Raw genomic sequence first — 23,280 nt, 5'->3', positions numbered from 1 at the left:
CAAACAAAAGATTTTCCTGTGCACTTTTAACTTCCATGCCTTAAATCCTTTTCCAACATATTCGTTTAACGCGTCAGACTCCTCAGTGGCTCGCAGCCAGGTCATGATGCCTCGGAGCAAAAACACCCAAGCAGAGAAGTTGATAACCAGTTTAAATTTATTCATTTTTTTTTAAATTCTCGGTACATTCAGCACTTGCAGGAGGGGAAAAAAAGACTTTGAACTAAAAACAGAAAATTTAAAATATTAAAATTGCAACCATTACTCTACTAGAAGGTAAACGTCTTATTTGTGCCTCCTCTTAAATATAATATATATGATTGAAGGGTCAGAGGAGGGGTTTTCAAACGGAGACTTCAGTGCAAGGAAGGTCAGCTTCCTGTAATTGTTACAGAATAAACCGACTCCAAAAACATCCACTGAAGACAAACTTCGGGGCATGTCTCCTGCATCACCACAACATACTATCACGTCTCCGCCTATCGCACACTTTTCTAGGTTACAGTGTTGAGACTTCAGTACCAGTTGCATCTTCGTGGGAGAGGGACATGAAGGTTACTACTCGCACAAACATCACCTTCTGTAACGCACAACAACAATCCCCCAAGGCTGAGAAAAAATTAACATGATTCATAAAACTTTAACAAAACAAAATCCTCACTTTGACAAAGATGGCCATTAACTGAAGCTGTGTATATATATATAAAAAAGAAAAGATCTCAGTGCTGAAGAGTAGAACACTAAAACTGATGCTAGAAAATATTTGAAGGTCACGGATCTATTTTGGACTGGTTTTATTACAGGGCTCGGAGGAGGAAGGAACTGTGCACCCGCAGAACTAAAATAAAGGAGGCTGGCTCCCAAACCTCAGTGGGACAAAATGCTGAGGCTTTAAAAAAAAAAAAAAAAAAACGGCATTCTCTCCGCTTCTTTTCTTTTAACAGTACTACACAGAGACGAGAAGGAACGCTGCTGCTTTCTACGGAGAGAAAGAGCCGACGTTTGCTTCTGGGAGACAGAAAGAGAACAGGAGAGCGAGGCAGGAGCTAGATTCACTTATTTTCCCCGTTTACAAAATGTAATCAACATTTTCTGTGTAAGTTGACACAGAGACGGGGTGGCGGCAGGGGGGGAAATGGCAGAAGTGTGTGGAAGACAAGGCTGGCGTCAAAGTGGATGAATTAAAGCACGGTGGGGAAGGCGGCGAGGAGCAGACAAGTCCTGAACTTGAGGCGAGAAAACAGTATCTCCCTCCCAAGACTTCCTATCTGCAGTGTCCCTAGCTACGCCCATCTCTCTCTCTCTCTCGCTCTCTGTCTCTCTCTCTCTCTTCAGCTTCTCTGCAGCAACTCGGCCCTCAGCGGCGTCTATCTCTGGGGTTGCTACGGCTACGAGAGCGGCGTCCGCTGCCAGCGCCTACAGTGGGTCGATTGGGACGGTGGTTGCCCTCCCTCTTCCTATCCCCCTCTCTTTCTCTGTCACGGCCACGGTCCCTCTCTCGCTCTCTGTCAGCGGCTCCTCGGCCGGCGGCTCCGCCACTCGCCGTCACGCCGCCGTCCTTCTCCCGACCCTTCAGCCTCTCTTTCTTCTCCTCCTCCCGCTTCTTCTCCTCCTCCTCTTGCTGCTCCTTGCGCCTTCTTTCGCGTTCCTTTTGCCGCTCTGTGCGGTCCAAAAGCCTCTGCGCCGCCTGGTGGACACAAAACACAGTTTAGTTGGATGAAAGTGAGTCTAAACCGTCTAAAAGTGTGTTTATGAGGAAGAGTAGTTGATCCACCTGCTCTTCGGAGAGGGGAAGCCAGTATATACATGGAGCTGCTTTGGTCTTCAGGAATAAGTCGTCCAGCAATTTTGCAGGAGGTTCATCTCCTTTCTCTGTTGAGTGGAGAACAGATTTGTTTAAAACAGTGGTACACAACTCTTCCTAAACGTTTACATAAACAAAATGATCTTTGAACTTTCTTAATTATCACCGTAAACACTTTTGTGTGGATATTACCAATACCATATTTCTACCATTCTTTAGCAGACTGAGGTTTAGAGGTGAAGGGAGCATTTTGAATTTGACTTCCAGTGTTTAGATTCTTGTTTGTTTTTTGTGATTAGTTGGGTACTTGATGTATTCATGCTTTTATTACTTTATGGACAATTTTAATAGCTTTGTACGCCAAATATTTACCATTTCAAAATAGAGTTCAAACGATTAGTCGATTTATCAATCGCTTGTCAGCTATTTAATTAAGCACAAACTATTTTGATAATCAATTAATTGTTTTGAGTCATTTTTTAAGAAAAAGTCAGAATTCTCTGATTCTTAAATTTGAATATATTCTGTTTTTTTTAATCAAAACAAGACATTTGAGGACGTTATCTTTGACTTTGGGAAACTGTTGTCACATCGTTCATAAATTGAATGCAGACAATAAATAAAATAATAAAAAATAAAAATAATCAATAGTGGTAGCCCTATTTGAAAAACATGTTACCTATAACTCAGTGAAAGTCTACATGATTTACAAAGCGGCAAACAAAGCACATGATTCAACATTTAACTAAAAACTAGGAGCAGCCTCTCAGTCATCTCATCAATCGTTTTGGTCTCAAGTGACTAAGATTTATTTAGCTAAGTTTGTTATTTTTTCTGCTCTTTTAATGCTGAATGACTTTTTTTCCAAGAAACTTTACTCTGGTAAACAAAGTGTGATTTAAGGTGCCGCTTTTGCATGATTCCTAATGGATACGTCGATTAAATCAACCCAATGACTAATCAACAAAATTGTCTGAATGTTGTCGACTAAGAATTTCTTTAAATCGAGGACAGAATAGTGTTCAAGCACAGCGCTGTGTCTTACCCTTTTTATCCGTCTTCCTCTCCTTGCTCTTGGCCCTCTCCCTCCTCCTCCTCTCTCTGTCTCTGGATCGAGATCGTGTTCTCTCCTCTCCAGGTCTCGCGAATTCCCGGACCTTATCCCGGTCCCATTCGCGCTCGCCGCGGGCTCGTTCCCGGCGCTCCATCTCTCTCTCGCGCTCCGCCCACAGATCCCGCACCCCTCCCATGCCTCGGTCGCGCTCCCTGTCCCTGTTCTGGTCCCTTTCACGGTCCCTGTCGCGCACCTCAGGCATCAGAGGTGGCAGTCGGGGTTGAGGAGCACTTGGCGGGGCTACATGCTCCTCTTCCATTTGTGGCTTCAGGATGCCTTTGTGAATGTCCAGCTGCAAGAAGAGAAGCATGAAAGTAAAATAAAAGCCAGGCCGTAACAGTTTGTGTGGACAACAATAAAATAAGTTACAATCAGAAACAGAAATCTGTCTGAGATTATCAACTAAAAACAACAAAGCCATCATATGTAGTTAAACATGACAGTTGTGTGTGGGAAATTGATAAATGTACTTCAAGTATGATGCAAAACTATGTATTGTTGTTCTGAAATGACTGGGACAGTTTTTACAGTGAGCAAACATGGTGGATGACGTGATATCGCCTGCAGCTAAAAAAAAAAGTCCCTTACATCATTTAGGACTAAGATGTGGTTACTCATCTGGGGCCGTATTCAGAAAACATGTTAAGGCTAAGAGTAAGTACTAACTTGCTGATTTAGGAGTAACTCTTAAAAATAAGGGGCGTTTCACTCCTCATTTTAGGACTTCTAACTTTTTAAGATCCGTCTCATTCAACAAAGCATTTTCGCTCTATACGTAGCTCCTAAATCTATGAAAACGTAGGAGTCCTCTCCTAAGTGACTAAGAGTAAATCAGAAAGGACCTCACATGGCTGCTGCAGTCAACATTTTGGAGAGATTTAAATGATAGAGCTTATAAAAAGACATAAAACGCCTTGATGGAGATGGCATTATGAACGTGGTAGAAATGGTCAGGGTCGCAGTCACATCATCAGTGAATACAAACCACCAATATCACAGCAGAATAACGTTGTTACAACTCTCCACTGTTTGGCCACGGGAAAAATGCAGCTGTTTGCTCAGACGATCTTGGCGTCTCTCAGCTGTTAACTAAGTACTCTTAACACTAAAATCAACTGTTCTGTGAATATGGCCCCTGAACTGGTTCCAAACAGAAACCTGTTGTATAATACATCACATCATGCCTTCTACTGTGGATAACACTAGTTGCCAATTACTTGAAACAGTGAATAATACTCTCATAATCTTGTTTGAGTGGTTTTAAATAGCCTAGATAGTAAAATGATTTTGTTACTCTGAAAGCTGCGCATATCCACACACATTACAGTGACTCCTCTCTTTAGTCGGCTCAGTGTACATACTGTATGTGACAAATGGAGAAAATTGGCGTTTCAGCTGTTCATTACCTCATCCTGCTCACTGAAGTCGACGCTGAGGACCTTGGGATTGCTCGGAGGCCATTTGACCCCGTGGAGGGCGGCTCTGGTGGCGGCGGCCTCCTCTGTTGTGGTGTACTGCGACGATAGGAGAGGAGGAAAAAGTTTTTTAGGCTACAAACTGTTAAAGTTTAATCACAACTCAACCAACACACACTGCAGAACTTTTGACTGACTGTAACAGGAACAACTGGAGTAAAATACAAACAATATTAGTATATCTTAATATTAGTTCTCAGCAGCGTACTCCAGAAGAAAAACGAGGTTTAGTTCACCTCCCACAATGCTCCTTAAATAGCTGGTTAACACTTCCAGCTGAACAACACACTTGGTGACCATGAGGCTTTGCACTCTGAACACAATATAAAAATGCTGATTGGTTGGTACTCACTGTGACAAAGCAGTGAGACTTGATCTTGTCGATCCAGAAACCCTCTTCCACCATGCTGCCCGTCCTCTTCAGCAGCTCTTTGAGTTGGCCCAGGGTGAAGGGTCGCACCTTTAGGACACACAGAGGACATCAGTGTCATTGAAAAGGAGTCGGAATCACAAAGATTAAAGTCAAGTAATCCACATTCATAGTTCATAATTTCTAATTTTGAACTAAGTTCGTAGTACCAAAAACTAAACTAGCTCATGTTCATTTCTTCAGTTTTCTTTTCAGAACAGGTGTTGTGTTAAAGGGATAAGGTTTGAAACAGTTTTCAAAGTAAAACACCAGTGCGTGAGCGTCGATAACTGTCACAAGAGTAAATAACGCTCCAGTTCTCGTTCACTACACACTACCTACAGTAGGTGAGTTCACGTAAAGCAAAGGGAAACATGAGAGAAGAGCTGCTGGGAGATGATCAGAATAACAGACTTCAAATGAGCTTAGAGTTTGGGGGATCATATCTGAATATCAAGTGTTGACCACTTTAAGTTGAATGAAGACTGCCACAAGCTAATGCGAATAAAGATCAGGGAGAATCAAGTAAAAAAAGTTGCTAGTGGATGAATCTTTTGTGCACATTTTTGACTTTTTCCAACACTTCCAGACCAGTCCCAGCCTGGTCAGATGCGTACATGAACTGATGGATGAGAGGTGAAACGTCTTCATAGACAAATAACCAAGTCCAGTTGCTTTTGACTGAAATTGCTTTGGGGACTTCATGACATGATATCTTTAAAAGTCTTCTCATGCAGGTTTATATCAAACAGAGAGCAAAGTTGTTTCTCAAATTTAAATCCATCCATTGCGTCAGTTTTCTTTACAGTCACACAGCAGAGCTTTAAACCTTCAGTCTTGTTTGTATTCTGTGTTACTGCAGTCAAAGAGCTCCTGTTTTTCTCAGATTAGTGAGGCTGGGTGGCATTAGAAATCTGCTAGTCTTTGATCCAAGTGTAACCTTAAGTCTTGCTTCTATGACGCAAGTTCAAAAAAATCTGCAAATGTTAGTCATTAAATGTGTAATGTCTGGTCTTGTCATAGTCCGTTTCATCATGCACTGCGCCCAAAACTCGAGGTGATACTTGACTACAGCCATAATACCTGGGTAAGTGTTCCTGACTCTAATTATGGGAATGATGATGATGTGGCTACGGCTGGCATCCACACAATATGCCTCATTCATGACAAACTGGGTAGATTTGGAAATGCTGGATTTTTCTGTAAAACCATTTCCCTCTTCATAATGTTAGTCTGTGGGGAAAAAACTAAAAAAACCCACCAGGTTGGTCACATGGATGATATTTGAGACTTTTCCGTGAGGAGGCGAGGGCTGCCGGGTTGCGCGGACGGGGTCATCAATGGTGATGGACACGCCAGACTTCTGTTGACTTATGGAGCGACGCACCAGGCTGTCACTGGGGGTAACTGAGGTGAAGATAAAGAGGTGAAAAGGGTAAAAACCAAAACAAACCTGGAACGTCTAATCAGAACAGAGAGAAAGATGAAGTACAGCCCCGAGGGCTGATGGGAGATGGAAGATGGAAGAGAGGAGGCAGCAAAGAGAGTTGTAACCAACAATCTGCAGCGATCAAAAAGCCCACAAACTTCACAGTGAGGCAAGTTCACCTTTCTTTGCCTCCACTTCCATCATGTCAGATGTCTGTGGTTCCGAGACTTCCTCAGAAACACTGGTCTTCCTTTTGTCTCTGGAAGTCCTGCGTTGTATTTCCTTCTCGGGTTTCTCTACCTCTTCCTCTTCGTTCGTCTGTCCGTTTTCCTGGCTGTCGCCTGGGACGACCTGGGGTTAAATTACAGATGTTAAAACAGGAATGTTTCAATACAAAAAACACTGAAAAAAGACTTCTGGGACGTAATTGGATGTGGCATGTTATATATATAGGGTTCCTACACCTTTTCCAAAGTCTAATTCAAGCACTTTTCAAGTATTTCAAAGTGCATTTTCATGCGTTTCCAGCACCTTACAGCTGTTGAAAACTTTGTATACAGTATATGTAGTGTACCTATTATTGCACTTAGTCATCACATTAAATTAGATGTTATTGTGCTATAAACAACCAAAATGATGTTTCATGTAAAAATGTCAAATGCGGGTTTCAGTCCCTGGAATATGGAGATCTTCTTTTCTGTTTTATATCATATATAGAATCCAATATAACCCCAATTTCAAGCACTTTTCAAACCTTGAAAACACCACACTAAAATTCAAGTGTTTTCGAGGATTACCAGCACTTGTATGAACCCTGTATATATACAAAAAAAGTATTTGGATATTTTCATCTGACAGCAATGGTACAGTGTGCCTCTTCTGACCTGTGTGACGGTGCGCAGGATCTTGAGGCCTTTGTCCTGGTCGCCCCGGTTGGTGTCCGGGCTCTCCTCGTCCCCGGACATTTGCAGCTCCTCTGGGTGCAGCTCCACCACCGCCTCCTGGTTCACTTTGATGTCTGGGATCAACGACTGAAGGAGTGGAGACAAAAGACAGAAGATGATCAAGCAAAAGCAAAGACAGACACGAGAGAGGGAGAGAAACATTCAAATATTTTAACTACATCTGATACACGGCCAGACAGTTATCTTAATTTTAACATGAGCGTTTTCTTCTACAAATAAAATCACCAAATTTCTCCCAGCTTTCTTGTGATGTATCATATTTCATAGTTTATTTTCAAAACATTAGCACAGATGGAAAGATATCTTTGGGGGATGATTTGGGGAAAATGTAGCCAAGCTGTAAGACCATCAATCAAAAGCTTATTTTCATCAGTTGAAACAAATACATTTCTATTTTATATAACTACCCAATAGGTAAAGATGTTTTCTTACAAAGAGGGTCACCAAACTAAGTTAACAAAGCTTTTCATCCTGAGAAATAAACTAACATTAAAGAGTCCTAGTCATTTCAGCTTTGGTTTTTGGCGTGAAAATAATCAAAACATTGGCCAAAATATCAGCTCCAATTTAAACAATACTGCCACGGCTAAAATAAGCGCTTTTCCCACATTTTCCCAGCGTGCATGGACACCTGGTCCTGGTCTCTATGCCGCGCCAGTACCTTCAGTGAGTCCGTGGTGATGCTGATGGATGGTTTCTTAGCTGTGACTACTGTGCTGGAGCCCCACCGCCTCTTCCTCCCTGCTGCAGTTCCTGTGTCGGGCTCACCTGCTCCTCCATCTGTGGTGGCTGGAGACGTCTTACTGCCTGCAGGAGTCGAAAAGATGTAGGTCATCGTTGAGAAGGGAGAAAAACGCACTCCTGCATGGAGGATTTTCTCTCTTCTGAACAGAACTTCAGTGACAAGTTACTGCAAGCTCCTAGCCCTAAATTAGGAATAATAACTTTAATACATTAGCCAAGTAGTTGTGCCAAGGATGGCAGTAACTAATTTTAATTTAAGTTTATAAATGGAACTGCATGACTTTATAATTGCAGAATCTATTTCCCAATGTTGGTTAATATAAAACAATATCCAACATGCAGTTAGATTTTTTTTCTGTGCAGATTAATTGATGTGAATTGCTTTCTGGCACACACAGCGTATGGGTATAGTACATGTATTTGTACAAAGGACAATGTGACTGAAGCCACAAGCATGGGCAGGGTCCTCCTGGAAAATACGGCCTTAAGCCCTAAGTAAACATTGTTTAAATTTTCTCTTCTCTTCTGACACAGTGGTGACTGTTCTCTAATTTTGCCCACAGCTTTTTTCACAAAATAAAGGTTTTTGTTGAAGTACCTTTGTTATTTAAAAAAAAAAATGCTATTACAGCAGTAGAATAGACACAGTAGACATTCTATCAAATTCTAAACAATAAAAAAATAACAATATTTAAGAATAAGTATTAACACTTTCTCTAATTTTGATCACCAGTGTGTATATTACCTAAAATAAATATATATATATATAGTAGTCTGGAACCTCTAGGGGCATTATCAACGGTGTAAACCAAACAACCAATCACAGCAATGAAACATCTGGTTTTGGTCCGTTTTGAAAATGGAGGCCGGATCACAAACCTTATGCAAATTACATCCGGACAGTAGGGCTGTCCTGAAGACCACTTTTTAAGCCTCAGTACTAATCAACAGCTTATATTCGGATATTTATCGCTGGGGGTTGGTGAGCAGCATGACTCAGCGGCACTGGATGAGTTTTAAAGGCTTATAGTAGTTATCGTGTTGGGCGAAAGACGTAACTGGTATACTCACTGGTCAAGGATATCTTGCGGGCAGCAAAAGCCTTAGGAGTGGTGCTCTGGAAATAGAGAGAGACAGAGAGAACATACAGAAACCCCAGGGGTGCGGGGCGAGATGAGAACCAAGAGTCAAAACCCAAACAGGCAACAACAGAGACGAGGTGAAACAGGAAAAGTGGAGGAGGGGTGGGGGCGGGGGGTTAAAGTAATAAGAGACCTGGAGGCTCCAATTGGACCACATTAAGTAGAGAGTTGTTGGTCGATACAGAGAGAATCCAGACACATTTCCGCCTTCCACCTCTGCTCAAAGACTCTGAGATAAATCATTACGCTACTCCCTGAGTGTGTGCGTGTGTGTGTGTGGCCTCTAAGGACAAAGCAAGTACATGATGTGCAATAGGACCTGAGTAGGCCTGTGTGAAACTCAAACTGGGTCGTATCTCAGTGCAGTAAGTTATTGTTTCTGAAAATAGACTCAAAGTGGATCCTGTCACTCTGACATTCACATCATCTGTGGCGTCATTTCAATATTTCCGACCCTGATTAGTGATTTTAAACCCATCTGGAGTGCATGTCTGTAATTTCTTTTTACCTCCCAACCCAGTTATGATTACAGCCCTAATTACTTTACTAATCACTACCTGCTTTTGGACAATTCCCCGGTCTTTCCATAACTGAAATCCAGAGCATTTGAAGAGTGTATATGAGAGTTATTAGGCATAAAGTTATGTTAAGTTTTACAGTTTCATGACCTGAAGTAAAAAACAGATTTTACTAACCTAATATATCACTTGTTAACATCAGTCAACTCTTACAATTAAGCAAAAAGTAAAGATGGACATTGTGAGAGCCAAAAGCTATAACGTATTTAACATTATGTAACAGGTCTGCCTTGGTAATGTTGTTCTGTGGAGCAGAGGTGGAGAACAGAGTGCTGAAGACTCATCTGACAGTAGGACCGTCGGTGCTGCAGTTTAAATTCACCTTGAAGATTTACCATATTTATCAAGACACAGCTGTACAACAGCAGTGTCAAAGGTACGATCAACACTTTCTTCTTGGTGTCAAAATAACAAATTAAAACTGCAGTACATGTGACAGTTCAAAAATTTGCACTAACTTACAATAATGAACTCCTCATATTTACAAAATAGATGCGGAAATTTTTAGCAGTTATCCTTTAAAATTGTATACATTTTAAATAGAGGAATAATCACAAGTCATTTCCTGGTACCATTTAACACCTGATTCCTTACTGGCTCGACTATGGCCCAACCGCACGACAGTGTGTACTGTATCTAGGCAACAAGGATCCAATCAGAGAAGGCAGAGGAGTGAGGGCGGGGCTCGATTTGAGTGTGCAGATTTGCCACCAGGCAGGAACTGATCACTGGGATGGACTTTTTTCTTGAATGGGGCTGGGAAAGGCTTTTCTTGATTGACTGCTGATCAAAGAGTCACGTTTCAGTCTTTAAAGGAGGCGAGAGTTTCAAGTTGACTTGTGATGGATTGTGATGGGGTTGGGGGGGGATTGACGTATACTTTGTTATAGTCCATGATCTGTGAGGAACATCTGGCAAGTTAAAAAAAAAAATCCATTGAACTTAGTCTTTAACTGTCCATATTCTCCAATATAAAAATCAATCCAAAAGAATTGGTTGTTAAATTATAATCCAGGGAGGCAGTCCAAACGAGAGGGCAGCTGGACCTCATCTTGAGCACATTTGCTGACATCAATTGCCTCTGCGCTCTTATGTAGTAGTAACAGTTGTAAACGGTCCGGTTGTTGGTGATTTGAAGAGGTGGATGTAGAAATAAACAGCAGCAACAATAACAATTTCTACAGGCATCCATCTGTCAGGTCCACAGCGTCCACTGAGTCACACTTGAGTTCACAGAGAGCGTGGCTGCAGAGGAAGGGAGGCGATGCTTTGTTCAGTATATCCAGCTCTCAGTGTGGATGATCAATGTCACTCTGAACCCACAAAAAAAATCCTTGGTGCATAATGGGTGTCAGATTACTCATCCTTGGCATCGTGTCCTTTGAAAGTCTCTGTTACAGTGGAACCGGTACAGAGTCAAGGAAACAGTTCTCTCATGATCGGCCACTTTGAGCACGCCTACAGCATTTACATGCACAGCTGAGTAATGGAAGTCTCTTTTAAAAGGCTGCTCGTCAAGGCAGAGGATGTTTGTTGTTGAAGAATTTTCAGTGCGAGTAAAAGTCCAGAGGCAAAGGTTTCTATTTAAAGCCCCAAACAGTGATCGTATAAACGCTCATGCCCTGATCACTGTATGGGTTACTGCAGGCGTTCTCAGTCCAAAGTCATTACTCAATCCCACAAGCAGGGGGCAGTGTGGGATTAGAGGCAAAAACTAAACTGGAGTGCTGAAGAGTTTTGGCTTTTCTCTGAGCTTCGTCTGGCTTTTTGGAGGTCGGAGGCATGGATGTTGGAGGGCAACACTTTGAGGAAGTGCTTATCCTCAAAATGGCAGATGGGAAAAGGCGGGGAGAGGCCGATACAAAGCGTTAGACCCTCTCCCCTTCCCTTACGCCATCATTCATCACCACGGCACACAGCGCAGTACAGTCCAGTCCGGTTCAGAACGGCTAGCATGCTTCCAAACCCCTGAGGCCGGGTTACCATGGCAACTGTGTGCTGCTGCAGTTACCATGGCTGCCACTGCTGTCGGTGGTTGTCTGATGCAGGCTCCAGTTCCTGCTGGCTCAGCACGTCACTTGAGGGCTACAGGGGGAGGCCTTGCAGGCTCAGGCTTTACTCAGTGCCACGGGGTTGCAGACTCTGGGCCTAATTCAGGTACCAGCGACACACTTGGGCATAGCGGGACAGGAGTTGTAGGAGTAGGAGGAGTGGAGGAGGTGTTGGTGGTGGTGGTGGTAGTAGTAGTAGTAGTAGTAGTACGCGGCAGGTACCATTAGGGACAATGGAAGAGGCATGGGCACCTTCATAACAAAGCAATCAATGGGGTTTTAAACAGAAATCACACGATAAATATATATAGTGAGAGAAGCGTTCATGATGGGATACAGAGGCAAAAGATGGAAAGTAAGGGGACAAAAAGGGGAAGAGAGACAGTGTGTGTGAGAGAGAGAGAGAGAGAGAGAGAGTGAATAAAAAACCATAGATAGAGAGAGGCAGTGTGAAGGAGCAGGCAAGAGAGCAGAGAGGATGAAAACAGGGTGAAAGGAACAGAGGAAACAAGCCCTGATGCATCTCTACACACACTGTCAGGGTCCATTACTCATGCGAAGGCACAGGGGAAACAAAACCCACAAACAGTAAAAAAAAAAAAAACTAACTCCTTGTGATATTATACACTGCAATACTCTCGTCCGATACGATGGCTCTTAAGACCCTGACACACCACATGCAAGAATTTGAACCGACCAAGGCCGACTGATCAAATGCTTTTGGACAAGTTTCATCCCGAATACACTGCAAACATGATAGGTGACGCTGGCAGATGAAGTGCAAGCCAGCAGAAGAGGAAATACCCAAAGTATTTTTTAATAGCCTTATGACAGCTTGTCAGATAAAAGTGCCAGTATAAGGGTTTGCTTTGTGCTGGTATTGTCAGAAGGATAAAGGTGGAGTCAAGAAGATAAAATGAAACTGGACCAAAAGCAGTGAAATCACTAATCTGAACTAGGGCTGCAGCTATCGAAACTATTATAATTTTGAAAAAAAAAAAACATTGTGTCTGGGGTAGGCCTAATTGGTGTGGTAACCACGGGGGTGGGGGTGTGTGTTTGTGTTTGAGTGTGCACGTGTGCGTGAGGGGGAGAGAGAGATGTGTGTGTTTAAGGCAATACACTCAAAATTTACCATAAATGAGTTTACTGTTTAAACAATTCAAAGTGGTGCATAAAATTCGAACAGGTTTAAAGACAAATAGATAAATTTAGAAAATGAATTAGAGGCAGATATTATCAGGAAGAGCGACTCGCTCTCTTCCTGTTTACTGTAACAAGCAACGAACAAAACGCCACTGACACATTTACTCAAACAAAACTATAAAGACTGATCAGGAAGTAACGTTATATTTAACATTCATGAAAAACTAAACAGAGGCATTCACGAGGACAGTTTACGTTACACATTGTCTTCCCGTTTCTCCGTAACTACGGCAACCGCCCTCCCTAAACCGGACCAGCGGCGCTCGGTGAAGTGGCGTTAACAACGTGCTGCTTTCGGCTCAGATGCTAAATCATCAATGCCGTGCTGTTGTGGCATAACAGTTCTAGTTAACAGTGGACACATTGAACCTTTTTGGCTTCTTTTTGTAGGTGTGAGATGAACCTCTGCCTTTTCCGGATGTAGTGGTGTATATCCGCAAAAAACAGTCCGTGTGGAAAAATGATCCCTGCACTGAACAGGCAGCATAACGCGCAAGTTACTCGAATAATTGTTTCAGCCCTAGTCTGAACAACCAGTTGAGGAGCTCCCTATAACCAACAACCCAGCCGCTGATTCAAATTCTCAATCATTTGAACTGCTGTCGATAAGAGCCGAGTAGTGCTAGCTTTACCGGGCACATCCTGAAAACAAGAAGCCACGGTTGACCACAGGCGCTAAACAGTGATTGATAATCGGCTTGGTGTGTCAGGGCCCTCAAGTTTAATGTTTTTATTTTTTCCTCCCTCCCTACAACACACAAAAAGTGAGAAACATGCACTTTCTGCAGCATGGATGTCTACTAAAACCATCACTACTTGCATTCCAGCAGCATCAACGCCTAGCATCTATCTGCAGGTAGCACACAGACAAGGCAAGTGTGTGAGAGATCATCTAAGTGATGGAATTAGTTGCATTAAACGCAGATGAAAGGGATTAGTTAATTTTCTATTCATCCCAGGACCCAACTCCAACTCAACCCCGCTTTGTTCACCTATGAGCATTTGTAGAAACCTCCAATTGCGTAATCTGATGAGCATGCAAGAGGTTAAAACAGCGTTGCGCCAGAATCGATTAACTAAATGAAATCTCCACAGGAGCCAAATAAATGAATAGCTGTAAAAACGTTGGGGTTGTGTTGGTTTTAAGTGACCCTCTTAACTTGTGCTGACAACATCACATGCTTTCTTTATGAATGAGGATGCAGGTTAGTGGGGGACAGAGCAAAAGACCCGGGCACCCCCACCCTCTCAGGGACCTTACCTCCTCCAGGCGGCCCTCGCTGTTCTCTGGCTCAGCCCCAGAGGGCGGCTGCTGGGCCATGGAGCTCTCCGAGTCTGGTTCCACCTCTGTCACGGCAGCTGCGCTGGGCTCGGACACCTCTCTGCAGGGGGACAAGAGACGGTTGGGGTTGAGGAGGGCGGAGAAAGAGAAAAAGCCTCCGACTTCAATGCAACAATTACCAAACTTTATCTAGTTCCAGCTTCTTAATTATGATATTTTGATGCTTTCCTTTGTTTTATATCCTAATGAATTGAAAATGTTTAGGTTTTGGAGTGTTGGCCAGACAAAAAAAAGTGATGAGATCACCTGAAACTTAAGGTTATAGAAATTGGGATTTTTCAACTCTGTCTGACATTGTATAAAAAACAATGAGCAGATTAATAAGTAAAGAAAATAATAATCAGTTACTGCCCTTATCAAAGACAATCTGGACAAGTTCAAGCTCTAGAGATTGGCCACTATGAGGGTCAGTCTGGGAGGGGACAACATGATGTGTAGGACGAGACAGAGGAAAACAGTTAAGAGTCAGAGGAAGGGTGCTGGGGGCCAATGATCTGGGTCACTCCTGCTATGAATAACTCACCAGCTAACCAACACCCAGGGTCACACACTAGCTCATAGTACAGGACACACACTCACCACTGACTCCAAGTGTTTGGTCTTCATCTGGTCTATGTTTGGTCGATAAAAGTCACACACTATTATCTACTATGAGTCAGACCTCACACTGCCCAAAAGCGTCTTTTCATGTTGTTTGATTTCATCGCAGTTGTCTAGGAACAGAGCTAAAGCAAGCAGATGTCCTCATAATATTTTTAGCTACCCCCTCAAACTCCCCTACAGCGTTATCATAAGTCTCCTCCGCTGCCTCCATGTGATGACACAAGCACAGAGGCAGCACCCAGTAGGTGGGAGAATCACATCCTCAGCATCCTCTTCTCTATCTCAGTGCACATTCACCTCGACCGTTTGATTCATTAGATGATGCTTTGCATTGCATTTCATGGTTAGCGTTTCACAGGAAAGGAAAAATTAAAAAGTATTATCATTTCTGAAAAGTATCAGACAAAGACATGGTTGGAAGTGAATTCCAAGTGCGTATTCCAGTGTCTGCAGCATTGATTAAATCTTTGATTAAAAGCAACACTACAGTAATTTTAAAAAAGGAACATATTCAGTAGTGCATGTGATGACCATTGCTTTTCTGTTTTTAACCTGCTAATTAGTTTCCTGATTAATACATTTAACCTTTGGTCTAAAACACCAGAAAACAGTGGAAAAAAGGCCATTCACAATTTCCTTGAGCTTAAGGCGATGTCTTCAGGTGTCATTGTTTTGTCTATCCAACAAACAACAGTCCAAAATGTGTGTGGAAAGCCTGCTCAACCTCCTCTGGAGATTAGTCACTGGCAGTGAGGAGTGTAGGCAGGGGGACAACATTTTCCCCTCCTCCATGCCACGCTGGCTCCCTCAGTTGCCCTAGGTGTGGATGTCAATGTGTCTGTCTCTGTGTGTGTGTGTGTGTGTGTGTGTGTGTGTGTGGCTCTGAGGAACGACCAGAGGCACACCTGCATGGGCTATAATGGGGGACAGATGTCAAATAGAAATACAATACCTCGGGATCAGGAAAAGAGAAAAAGGCCAGGCTGTGGTGATGTAATGATCACCAAAAGAAAGAATGAGTGACTGTGTGTCTGCCTGATGCATGGCTTTTTATTTTTAAATAACAACCTTGAAGCCATTCAAACAAACAGCTTTGTTTTCATATGACTGGGCCGGAACGAGGAAGCACATGGAAGGACAGGTTGAGTAACAATATTACGATTCAAATGCATCATACTTCTCAAAAACCTGACAAAAAGAGCGGTATGACCAGAAAACACCAGCTCTTATTCTTGGTAGCTCATCACAATTATTTAAGTCATGTCCTAATCAACAAACTGGACTCATTAAGTGGGTCAAAACATTGTCACCGATCAAATCAGACATGCAGTCAGCTCTCAGGGGACTGGAGTGTGAGTGCTGGTGCCACTTGGAGAATTATATCACACCATAAGGGTCCATTCACACTGACTGTACAGCTAACAGATGTCTCCTTTAATGATCTCCCTCGACAACAGTTGGATCATTAACAGCCACACAAACCCCCAAAATAAAGTCTTTGAAAGCATGTACACTGCCATAAATGAGCCATAATGGACAACGAGATGAGGATATATAAAAAGGAAAATAAAAACATGTGTATTTATAAATGATAATGAAAAAAAGACCATCTTTGCCACCAAGCATGACAGAAAATGTTGAGGTCAAGAGGAAAGTCAGAAATCACAGTCCGCATGACTCTCGTCCTAACACCATGAAATCTGAGTCCATTATTTATTCATCAATGTGCTTCTCCAACGTGAAGCTATTTTAGGCACAGATCATAAAAAGGAGACCCCCTTCCCCCTCAAAAAAAATAAATCTTCCCTGCTCCTTCACCCAACAAAAGACACCCACCCCCGGTGCTCCTCACATGGGCGAACATGCAACACTCTCGTAACCAGGCCAATGTGAACTGATGACATGGTATTTAACAGGCAGGAAGGGGCTGCTAGATAACCAGCATCGTCGGTTTCCCGGTAGGGTACGACAGGCTGAGGCTGGGATGATGAATCCCCAATTCTTTCTGCAAAAGGGGTGTAAAAGTACAACCAGTAACCCGAAGCCTTGAGTCGCCCTCTAGCTCATACTCTTACCCGTTTTTGTTGCCTTCGGACAGCATTGTGACCGGCCTTGAAAGGGAACCCCCCGGGGATAAAAACAAAGAACAAAAACACTTTCCAGCTAACGATTGTTTCGGTCAAGGGTGGGTTGAAACCGGGGACACGAAATAAAAAAAAAAAATCCGGTCGCGGTTGTTTCTGCTGCTGATTAGCCGTGCACTGCGTCGGTATCAGGGATGCAATGCATGCATGGCGGCCATATTTGCTAGCGAGACTAGTGTCAAGTCTACCAGAGTGGAAAAAAAACGATCTTCCGGTCGAAGATTTACAAAATAAAAGCTTTGTTAGACGTTCAAACGTGTCGCATTCCGAAAATATTACAAAAAAAATAGTGACTAAGTGAGGAAAAGGGCTGAATAAAAATACAGTTTCTGTAGCAAATGGAAATTACACGAGAAAGACAACCGGGGAAGGCGGAAAAGGACCCCCTTTCTCTCGAGAGAAAAAGCAGGAGTAGCCTGTGGGCTGCCGCAATGAACGCCTGACAAGAAATACAACCTGCTAGAATTACAGTAGGAGCAGCGAGTGAGAAAAGCAGTGAGGTGAGTTTACAACGATACTGGAGGCATGCTCTTCAGTTCTGTGTTTATTTTTTTATACGGAAACTGACATTTCTTCTGCCTTTCCACGGTGTCAAATTACACACAGGGGTAAATTATTAGCACCCTTTATGTAACCAATCAATGTAGTCCAAACATAGTCCAGGAACAAAGAAATTAGTTTAAAAGACAAACAACTATTTTAGTAAAACTGCAAATATGTTATTACAGCCCAAGTTCATGGAGCTCACAAACATAATGCACATCATCACCTAACTTACAGGGCACAGTCCTTTCTGTTTTAGTACTAAATACAGCATAAATGTGATTAAACCATGACCAAAATGTAGTGATAATCACAAAACAAAACCCTTTCCTCATTCAACTCACATTTGTTAATATGCCACGAAGACTGATGTTTTTTTTTTATATATTTAAGGTAGATTTTACATGACTGCTGTTGTATGGTAATCTGTTGCAAGTTCATTTAAGCAGAGTGTACAGGACCATGACTGCATAGCTAGAAAATGTAATCATGATTTAGACCATGTTGTTATTATTATAAGGGTAATTTTTGTGACTTCATCACTGCAATTTAATTCTTCTATAAGAAGGATAACCCTTAAATGTGGTGTCCTGCCAGTAAAGTCAAAAACAAGTTGACATATCCAGAAAGAGGAATAGAGAGAATAGCTGAATTAGTTGTTAATCACTAATATTTTTACAAAATATCACAGTGAGCCACGAGAGAAATTCATGTCAAATAACCTGAAAAGCACTCATATTGCAAGAAGGTGTCGCATGCAGGGTGAAAATCAATAATGATAGTTCATCTTTGCTGGTGTAAGCTCCATATCATTTATGGTTAACTCTATTTCAAAGATGGTTACTGACCTTTTTGAAAGGTATCCCTTCTCTGCCTCTTTACTCAGGTTAGTCTTTTTCTCATCCTCTGCTTCTTGTCCTTGGTCTGCCTTCTGTGGAATTAGTCAGAGTACAAGCAATGAAAAAACAAACAGCAGTATGCTCAATATTATTTAGCTTAAAAGTGGATCTCAGTATACGCCAAAGGCAACATTTCAATAAAATACACCCAGGAAGGTTGTAATAATGTTAAGAAAAAAGGAACATTAGCCAACCACACAGATCTCTATCAAAGCTGTGGTGATGACACCCACATTATTTTGATCACTGACCTTCAGCCGCTTGGCATGGCTGGTTTTATCCCCGGAGGAGGAAGAGGATTGTGATGAGCGTGAAGAGTCGGATTTGGAGTCAGAATCTGAGGAGGAACCCGAGTCTTGGGCCTCAGTCACAGTGACCCGGCCTTTGTTGGCTGTCTCCTGTCTCTTCTCCTTCAGCCGTTTTTCCTCTCTCCTTTTCTCCTCATCCAGCCGTTTTCTCTCCTGTTCTTTTTCCACTTCCTGCCGTTTTCTCTCCTTTTCGCTCTCCTCTTCCTGGCGTTTTCTCACTTTTTCTCGCTCCTCTTCCTGGTGTTTTCTCGCTTTTTCTCTCTCCTCTTCCTGGCGTTTTCTCTCTTTTCCTCGCTCCTCTTCCTGGAGTTTTCTCTCTTTTTCTTGCTCCTCATCTTCCAGTTGTTTCCTCCCCTTTTCCTTCTCTTCTTCGAGGCGCTTCTTTTCTCTCTCCTCTTCTTGTATCTTCTTTCTTTCTCGCTCCTGCTTCTGGTGTTGTTCTCTCTCTTTCTCCTCCTTCAGTTGCCTTTCCTCCTCCATCTCTCTGTTCTCTTGTAGCCTCTTTCTCTCCAATCTTAGCAGTGGGGATTCACTGGAACTGGCCGACCCAGCAGTTGAGTGTGCTGTCTCTCCTGATAAATCCACAGCAGAGGAGGCCTCTGCTGCGCGGAAAGCCCCCTCTGACTCCATCTTGTGTACGAGCATAGAAAGGGGCCCTGGCCTGCGTTTCATAGAGGGCTCAGGACTGCTGGAACGAGAGCTTGAGTCAGAGTCTTGCCTCTGCATGGTGGAAGGTGGGAATGGCAGCACCCTTGGACCCCGTGAAGCATCAGGGCCTTCCCCCTCCTGGTCATCTGTGTCTGGGGGGCTCTGTTTGGGAGTGTCAGGTAGGGGAAACAGATCAGGGGGAGGAGAGGGAGGAGGAGTAGGGTGGCGCAATTGCATTGGTGTGTGGTGTACCTGTGGTGGTGGGATGTGCTGCGGAGGCTGAAGCTTGCGTTTGGATCGGGCAACGGTTGATGGGACACTGGGAGGCATCTGCTGCGGCTGGGGAGGTACTCTGTTGCCCCTACGTGCCCCACCAGGACCAGGCCCCCAATCCTCATCATCCTCGCTCTCATCATCACCGTCATCATCGTCATCACTGTCGTCACGGACCTGACCTCCCGCTGAAACCCTGGCAGATCGACTAAGGTGGAGGACAGGGTGAGCTGACCCTGGTTCACTGGGTGCAGTGCCCTCCTTCTCCTGGGCTCGGGATACAGCAGGGGGCAGCCCCTGGCGGTCAGGCTGGCCTACGACACGCACTGACAGAGAGGCTACAGCGCGAGGAGGAGATGGGGCTGGTGGTTCCTTATGTCCCTGATGGAAGGTGGCTCGCTGCATCCTAGCTCCTGGAGCCTCAAGAGACTCCTGGGGGTGGAGGGTAGGCCCGGGGCCCATGTCAGCGCCCATCATTCCATGACCCATCAGTGCATCTCCTCCTCCTTTCTCCTCTGCTCTGGTCATTGAGGGCTTGGGGGGTATGGAGCGACGCTTCAGGGCAAAAACAATGGCGTAAGTCTGAGAGATGCCAAGATGACTACATTTGTTCTATACATTCATTACCATGAATATTAATTTACTGATGTTTGATGATCATAGGAACACTATTGAAACACATTAGTGTGAGAAAAACAATTTTGTGTAATACCCTTGGATTTTGCATCATAAGTAGAATATTGAAGCAAATGGACAACATTATCTGATCAATGTGAAGCAGCTCAGTGTGTCTTGTCCTGTAGACTGAGTTTTCCTCATCTGACTATTCAGTGTGTGGAGGTTACTGACCTTGTCAGAGTCATAGGAAGAGCTGTCATTGTCCTCCGAGTGGTCTTCATCCTCCTCTGGCACGGCTGGGCTTTCTGTCAGAGAGCGACATGAGGCAGGGGTTCAAGGTCAGCACCAATGTGAGGACTAATGGCATACACCCACTGGTTTCCAAACAAGGACAACTTCAGATTGAATAAGGTTGAGAAATCAGTTTTTTAATAATCCATTATGGGAGCATTGTGTCATCTGTCCATACATTTATGAGCATGTTCATGTTTGTGTGTGTTTACTGCCTGATTTGTGATTTGTGAATGTTACCGTCTGCATCTTCCTCTTGCTGGGCTTCCCTCTCCAGTCTCTGGCGAAGGAGCTCCTGCTGTTTAGCCAGGTACTGCTTTATGAAGCTATTCTGACTCATCTCCTCCCCCATCTACAACACAATAACAAACACAAAACAGCACTTTATTACAGTGTGAATAAATACATTCAAACAGGTATTTATTGAGAACGGTTTGTCTTTTGTCAGGAATATTCTATGTGTTTATGCTTATCTACAAAACTTAAAATGCCACACATATTAAAATCTATTCTTACCTGGGAGTTGGGCTGCAGCCCACTGTGAGAGGAGGATGACTTCTGGAGATTTTCCAGCATTAGAGCCTGCAGGGAATAAGGAAGGGGGGTTATTGAAATGTAATATACTGCATCACTGGGAACAGTAATGAAAATATATATTAAATGAAATGCAGGCCAGCAACTATCCAGAATCAGTTTTTGGATTGTGAAATTTAGTGATATTTGTGAGTGAGTAGGATGCCTTGCTCACGTCTAAGTACAAATGCAATTTGTCTGGGCACTTGACTTGATGTTTTGTTGAAATGGTCAGTTTTAAAGTATGTCCCAGTAGGATAACAGATAATTTGCTACATTAAACAGATAATTCTCTATACTAGCATATGCCCTCAAAAGCAGTAACAAAGTGATGACCACTTCAGAGATACTACTCTCAACTTTCACATTATTTTTTTCATTATTGTGAAAAGCTCTAACAGGAATTTTTGCAATGGCAAGAGTACGAGTGACAACAATAACAACAAAAAAACTTAGCAACAGTGCATTACTACAAAAACCCTACAAGTGCACCAGTGCGGTGCTGCCTAATTTACACTGTGATGGCTTGGGTCAGTTGTACCAGGGCCCAACACATGTGTTTTTAATGTATTCAAATCACAATTAAACTAGTCTCCACACCTACAGACACTTGAAGTATTAGTGGCAGTCCAATTTGACTCCATGGTTAATTTATAGTACTCAATATATTTCCAATAAATGCTGAAATAATTAAATAAATGCATGAAGCTGTCAGACTGCACAACAGCACTGCTCCCAGTAGACACCAAACACCAGAACAATAATTATTAATAATGACAATAACTGCACTATAATGTTCACTAACTGGGTTCACTTTACAGTGTGAAATGTTTACCTCAGGTGAATCTCAATGTGCAATAGTAATAGTTTTCCTTTGTGACCTAGTGTAAATTTAAAATATTTAAAAAATACTGTATATATTGTTCCTGTTATCCTTTCCAGTGTTCATAATTTTTCTATACGCTCTACAATTTATTGTTTCTTGCTGAAGCTTCTTCAAGATTCAAGAAGCTTTATTTATCCCGAGGGAAATTATTGTTACCCTGACCCTTTCCCATCTTTGTATTGAAACTGTTGCACAATAAGCAAACATAAATCTATGTTTGCTATCCACTTTGCTGCTATAAAAAGGAAATGTCCTCTTTGTGGGACTAATAAAAGAATATCTTATCTTAAATGGGACCTCCTACATCATTAACATCAGTAAGTCGTAGAGAAATAAAGAAATGCAGGTGAACAAAAATGTAGAAATAAATGTAAGGCATGTATTTATTTTTATATGAATGCATTTATTTATTTATAAATGCATTTATGCATCCATTTATTTATTGAGATTTAAATCATGTTTACTCCTCAAAAGATACCCATGGTTGTTGATTTGTGCAAAACAACAGTAGTGTTGATAAAACGAACATTTCTTAAACACATTTGACTGAATTCCTCGCTTGTGAAGCTCGTATAATGTTTACATGGCGAGGCGCGCCCCCGTAACCCCGATACACTCACTACACGGTGCGCGGGCACGGTGGAGTACTGTACACTATGTGCGGCTGTTGGTTTACTTACGCTCAGCTTAGGCCTCGACTTGACAGGTGCACAGTTGAACTGTGTGCAACACGGTGTACTTAAGTGTAGTAACGGTTTAAATGTGAACTATTTCGGAGGACAGCTTCGTTGCACTGTCAGTTAGCAAACAACCGAAAACAAAAACTGGTGTTGATGTGTAATAACGTGTTGCCAGGCGATTTATGTATTCCCGCTCCCGAGCCCCACACACACACTGTTACGGCCTCTAACGTTAACCCCTACCGTCTCTCGCCTCCTGCTGCTGAACTTAGCCAGACTCGACACAGGCGTCCACAACACGAGTGAAAACTTACCCCTTTCAGTCGCTTCAGGAGTTGGTTTTTCTGCCCACTCTTTGGGAGGTTTCTTTGCTCCAAAGCAGCTTTCAAATCCGCGACTCTAAGCGATTGTAGAGGTTTTCCATCAAGCGTAATATCTTCGTCCGCCATTTTGCTTCCCTCCGCTTGTCTAAACTCTCAACGAGCGTCGCTACGGCTGCTGCTCGGCGTCACAGCTCGGCAGTTTCCGGAAAGGCTCGGGTTGTCAGACTCGCAT

At 42.9% G+C, this 23,280-nt stretch overlaps 1 protein-coding gene across 2 annotated transcripts; it reads right to left on the bottom strand.

Moving 5' to 3' along the window:
* Positions 1-145: 145 nt before the first annotated feature.
* Positions 146-23,180, bottom strand: acin1b (apoptotic chromatin condensation inducer 1b). 2 transcript variants are annotated; one of them, XM_083937092.1, is made up of 18 exons: positions 23,040-23,180; positions 21,103-21,168; positions 20,827-20,938; positions 20,527-20,600; positions 19,657-20,232; positions 18,700-19,566; positions 18,398-18,480; positions 14,179-14,299; positions 9,012-9,057; positions 7,858-8,003; positions 7,116-7,262; positions 6,411-6,582; positions 6,064-6,209; positions 4,746-4,853; positions 4,325-4,432; positions 2,850-3,210; positions 1,775-1,872; positions 146-1,687 (listed from the first exon to the last, which is right to left on the bottom strand). In XM_083937092.1, the coding sequence occupies exons 1-18, from the start codon at positions 23,172-23,174 to the stop codon at positions 1,358-1,360; spliced, it is 3,696 nt and encodes a 1,231-aa protein (XP_083793218.1). In that variant the 5' UTR covers positions 23,175-23,180; the 3' UTR covers positions 146-1,357. The 2 variants fall into 2 exon arrangements, with proteins under 2 accessions (XP_083793218.1, XP_083793217.1); XM_083937091.1 differs by having other exon boundaries at positions 18,700-20,232.
* Between the last annotated feature and the right edge of the window lie 100 nt (positions 23,181-23,280).

Source organism: Echiichthys vipera (assembly GCF_963691815.1).
Source record: "Echiichthys vipera genome assembly, chromosome: 22".
Lineage (NCBI taxonomy): Eukaryota > Metazoa > Chordata > Actinopteri > Perciformes > Trachinidae > Echiichthys > Echiichthys vipera.
Note: the sequence above shows the minus strand (reverse complement) of the source record. Positions and strands in the feature narration are given on the sequence as shown.